This window comes from Pteropus vampyrus, unplaced genomic scaffold (genome assembly GCF_000151845.1).
Source record: "Pteropus vampyrus isolate Shadow unplaced genomic scaffold, Pvam_2.0 Scaffold220, whole genome shotgun sequence".
Lineage (NCBI taxonomy): Eukaryota > Metazoa > Chordata > Mammalia > Chiroptera > Pteropodidae > Pteropus > Pteropus vampyrus.
In genome coordinates this window covers 599436-604622 of record NW_011889001.1, presented here as the reverse complement: position 1 = coordinate 604622, position 5187 = coordinate 599436, and the positions used below count along the sequence as shown (strand labels likewise).

Sequence of the window (5187 nt, the reverse complement as noted above, 5' to 3'; positions counted from 1 at the left end):
TCCAAACATATGAATAAAGCACTTCTAGACGTAGGAGCTAAAAAGACTGCAGCATACGAGTAAAGACAGCTTGAACAATGGCCAATAAGAATTGAAGAAGAATAGACAAAGAATGTTGTAGAAGAAAAAAAAGTAGGAAAGAGGACACGAAACAAACGCATCTTTTAAGAAGATGCAGAAGAGGCAGCGGAGGAGTCAATAAAGAGATTACTTATAATAATATTTTGAGATATTTTACCAATTTACATTAAAAAGGCTGGGTCCGTTGCCAAACTGACACAACTAAAGATAGATGAAAATTCTAGATTGGTCTTTAGGTGGGATTCCCTGAGAGCATCTCAGGCAGTTAGTTTTCTATTGGGCCTGGTTTCTATTCCAATGCAGTGAGATGGATGACAGCACACGTGTTTCTGAGGAGTGAAATTTGTCTTGTGTTATCATCCATATCACAGATCTTTTGTAGAAAACGTGGTTATGGGTGGTTCCTCTTTCGTTTGTCATGGCCTGTCTCCAAAAGCATGTATGTAGGAAAAGGACAACTGAAAGAATGGGAAGAAATCTTGGCCCAAAGCCATGGAGATATTGTTGTCAGTGAGTGAGATGCTAAGTCCAACTTCTAAAATTTTCTAATTCATTCTTCAAAGTCCTCTCAACTGAGTAACCTATATCTTTCTCCTTATCTGAATTTGATGGTCCGTGTCCATCTTATGACTACAGATCATTTCTCTGCAACACCAAACATGGCCACCATGATCAAGATCCTGAAAAGATCCCTAGACATATGTTATAGATGGTTTGGTCTCATCTTCTGGGGAGAAAGATCGTATAGAACACCTAGAGCGGTGAGAAGATGTCTGGACACCAAGAGAACAGAAACGAGGGGAGGGGAAAGCCATACCTGCTCCGATGACCTCTTCGATTTTCACAAAAGATACATCAATCTCCTTGGCAAATTCCCGGACAGCTTCATTAGGATCCTCATAAGTGAAGGGGTCAATGTAGATCTTCATCCCTGGGGAGCCTTATTGGAGGAGATAAGCAGGGTTAACATCCCAATGAGGACACGGTGGTCATTAAGCACAGGCTGCTGTCCCCAGAAGTAAGGGGGTAGCTGGAAGGGGGCGACTCTCTTGTACACCAGGCTACCTCTCCTTGCCTGGCTGGGCCTCCCCATCTCCCTTCCCTCTGCACCATGCTAGCCTGGTTTTCTGTCCTCTACTTCTCCTCCATATTCTCTCCTGTATTTGAGCTCTTGACGAAATGTGGAGCAGATTACTTATAAGTGACAGATCGGGACCAGTTCCCACACCAGGCACTCACAGAAGGCAAAGAAGCTGATTGATGCCAACCAAATGCATTAGTGGAAAAGTGGTGGTAAAATGGTAGGGTAGATATCAATATTTATCAACTTGACAACTTTCCTGAGTGGAGGCCACTGTTAAGGTTATTACTGATGGCTGTGTCCAGCGCTGGAAGAGGGATGAGGATGGATTTTTTTTTTTTAAAGGAGAATTTGCTATTAGAAAAAAAAATCTCAAGATAGAAATACCAAGACAGTATACCAGAAGAGAAAATGTGAAGAGAAAAACACAGAAAATACTGATAAAGAACAGTCTAAATAGAAAAAATGAGGTGGAATGAAAGAAAAACGGTAATTGAACCCCCATGCCTTCAGACACACTGAAGTATGAAAAATGAATAAAATGGTGAATGTGAAATACGTAAAGGAATGCAGACTTTGTCACTGGTGTTTACAGTGGCAAGATAAATAGGTGCGCATGGGGACAAAGTAGAGAATTGTCATTGCAGAAAAAAATGTATTCAGAAAGTGGAGGAGAGGGGACAAAAAAGGAAATGGGACCCCAGAAACAAATGGATTCGTTCACAATGTAATTTTTCAATATGTTCGATGTGTCATTAGGTAAAGTATAAAATCTGTTTTCACGGTGGCGGTGTGGTAGGAAGGCAGGCATCAAAGGTTAAGCATCATGGTCCAGCATCCCATCCTTGTGAAGGGGAGGCATTCTCCTTGCCCACGGCTGCTGTTTGGTTCGTGGAAGTCGGGACATAGGGCCGGCAGGTCTGGAAAAGCACAAGTGCTGTGTGTCTGCAGCTGGGGTCCAAGGCTGAAGCTGGACCTCAGGTTCCCTGAGCTCTGCCCTCTCAGAATTGCAACCCTGCTCTCACTTCTCCTTGAGCGACTCCCAGCCCTTCATGCATGGTCTGGTTTTGACATTTTTCATCCAAAAAAAAAAAAAAAAAAAAAAGGCTTCTGCTGGCTTTACAGCTCCTCCAATTTAATCTTGGCTTGGTCACCAATTCAGGCAAGGGCTGGAAGTGCCAGAGTGTAATCCAGAGGGAGAAAGAAAATACAGCATAAAATTAAAGGGGATATTTCTCTAAAGCCAAAGAGAGCTAAGTGCCCAGCCCAGAGGAACTGCTTTTTCTGAAAGATGGGTTGTCCCCAGTCATTAAATAAAATCACTCTTCGCATGCTAGATAGTCTGCTTTAGGGTGGTCGACACCATCCTAGAATGCTCCTTGGAAGCCTGGGGATGACAGCATTGACTTTGGAATCTGCCGACTGCAATTTGGACACAGCATATAGAGAGATCCTCGCCTTTATAATAGAATGTTTTAATCCCTGCAGAGTGGAGGGAGAGAAGAAGGGAGGGGGAGAGAGACAAAGGGAGAGAGATTCTACTTTAATAACCGTGAACAAAAGGAAAAAGGAGGAAATAGAAAAGGGATGGTTTGTTTCTTTCGGTACGGAGAACAACTGAAGAGCATGAAGGATTGAAAGCTGGTTGAAAGTGTCTAACAAACTCAGATCAGCCTCTCCAGAAGCAAACCTTGAGACAAGGTTTTGAAAGCAAGTGGTTTATTTGGGAGAGTAATCCCAAGAAGTCCCTGTTGGTGAGTGGGGACATAAGATGGAGACAACCTATAAAAGGGGTGCTCTCAAGCCATTTACCACTGTAGGTAACTGAATCAGCCTTAAGCCCCACCTGGCGCAGCTCTGGGAGCCAGTGTAGGTCACTACATGCTTCAGAGTTGGCCCACCCTAGGAGGAGGGAGCTGTGATATTACCAGATGATTCCCATCAGTCACTGGATGGGGGCTGCATGGCCTGCTGTGCAGGTGGGGTGGGGAAGCTCCATGGCTAGAGACAGCATTCAGGTGAATTGGGTAAAGAGGGTCAAATATATGGTAATGGAAGGAAACTAGATTTGGGGTGATGAGCATGAAATAGAGTATACAGATATTGAAATATAATGTTGTACGCCTGAAATTTATGTGTTATTAACCAATGTTACATCAATAAATAAATAAAAATAGAAAGGCAGATGCTGCAGGTAGAAGTTGGCCAGTGTGCACTGGAGGGGTGAGGGTAGGAAATGAGGTAACGGCAGACACACTGGCAATGCAAAATGGACAGCAGTCAATGTCAATGACCTGTGACTTTTCCCAAATTCTGTGCTGAGATGACAAGAGATTGAAAGCCCAGGTGCTGGGGCCCAGAGGTGAGGTCAGAACCCGAAGGCTCTTACTAGCCCAGCAGAATGTAGAGAGTCAACATCCATCTCTTTTAACAAATTTCTCCTCTGCCAATGGAGGCAATAACATCTCCACCCAAGGTGGTGATAATATTGAAGAACATACTGTAAGTAACATACCTAGCACAGTGCCTGATAGACAGAGAGGGCTCACAAACTAATATACTCATGATAATTGTCAGTAATTGTTCCAGCAAGTGTTTGGGGTGGGTAGGAAGAGGAAGCAAGGTAAGGGTGGGCAGTGGGGAATGTAAGCTGCCGAGGGTTATATTAGTTACTTTAACAATAACTACATTGTTATTTTAGATCAAGGGCTTTTAAACGGTGTATTATTCTAAACTGTCCTACAGGATCTCTTCCACGGAAACTAATTAAACAATCTAAAATGTGCTGTAATGAATGGTTTGCAAGTAAAGACATATATAAGGATGGATGAGAAAGGATTCTGAGTTAATGAGCTTTACAGATATTGGCCCCAATCAGTTCTGGGAAGTAGCTATTCTCAGAAGGGAATGGCTCATCTCTTGATGGTGCCAGGATTCTTTTAGGCCAGTAATGGGCAACTAAGTGCACCTAAATAGGGACAAGTTCACACTTTAATGACAGGTGCAGGTCACTCACAAAGAGAGGTTTGCTACCTTGCTGGCTTATAGAATTATGGAGTGTGTGTATGCACGCATGTGTGCATTGAGTGGGTGTGCATTGAGTGGGTGTGCATGTGTGCACTTGCCTACATGTGTGCGATGTCGCAGCTGCTATTCTGGGGCCAGGGGTTTTGATTGTGACTGAGGCCTTTCACAATAAGCCAAGGAGGCTGTAAGATGCCTAGAAATGGTGATGCAATGCTAATTAGAACGTCTGGCTTCTCTGAAACAGTAGGAATCAGTGCTTGTTTTCTCTGAGATTGAGGATACCTTTGTTACATTGAAGAAGGGAAACTGAAATAAAAGGCTAATGAATAACTCAAACTCAGTGCTTTTTTTCTATTAGGGTCTGACTGATAGGGCTAACTTCTCTGGCCGGGGCGGCAATCCCCCTGTCCTAAATCAGAAGAGTGATTTAGCTGAGCATGTGGACGCAATGGCTCCCCCTGCATCACCTCATCTCTGAGTGACACATCTCTCCAGACCTCTCTCCTACATTACGGCTAGCCTTTTTCAAGTCCCAGAAGATGATGAGAAAAAAGAATGCCTTTAGCTAGGAAGAACAGGTCATTTGTCTTTTGGCTCATTTTGTGTTTCTGCATAAATCCTGCATCAGCCTGTTTCTGCTCCCACTTGCCAGTGAGCAGTTTTTAATTATCAGGAAAATGGTATTTAGTGCAATGAATCACCAGACAGTGAACAAGAAATTCAAGTCAGCTGCCGAGTCAGGCAGAGCCAAACATTTGGAGACAGGGCTCAGAAAATGTTCTCAGATTGTGAGTGTTGGGGAAATATTATTAGTGGCAGTAATAATAATATCAAATGTAATATAGCTTGCTAATATAAGGCATTTTATAATTTTCTGTAGAGTGCTTCGCATTATTGTCAATATTATATGTTTATAATATCTAACAATTTCCAATTATTTTTCACAGATATTACATACCTTTGGCACAAAAATGGTGTGTATGGATTTAAACTTCTGA

General features: G+C 42.8%; 1 protein-coding gene across 1 annotated transcript in view; it reads right to left on the bottom strand.

Annotated features, from left to right (window-relative positions):
* Positions 1-5187, bottom strand: part of EPHB1 (EPH receptor B1) — a 323669-nt gene that overhangs the window by 72773 nt on the left and 245709 nt on the right. Inside the window, exon 13 of the mRNA XM_011373192.2 lies at positions 899-1021. Within this exon, the coding sequence (XP_011371494.2) occupies positions 899-1021 (123 nt within the window). The remainder of the gene's footprint in view (positions 1-898; positions 1022-5187) is intronic.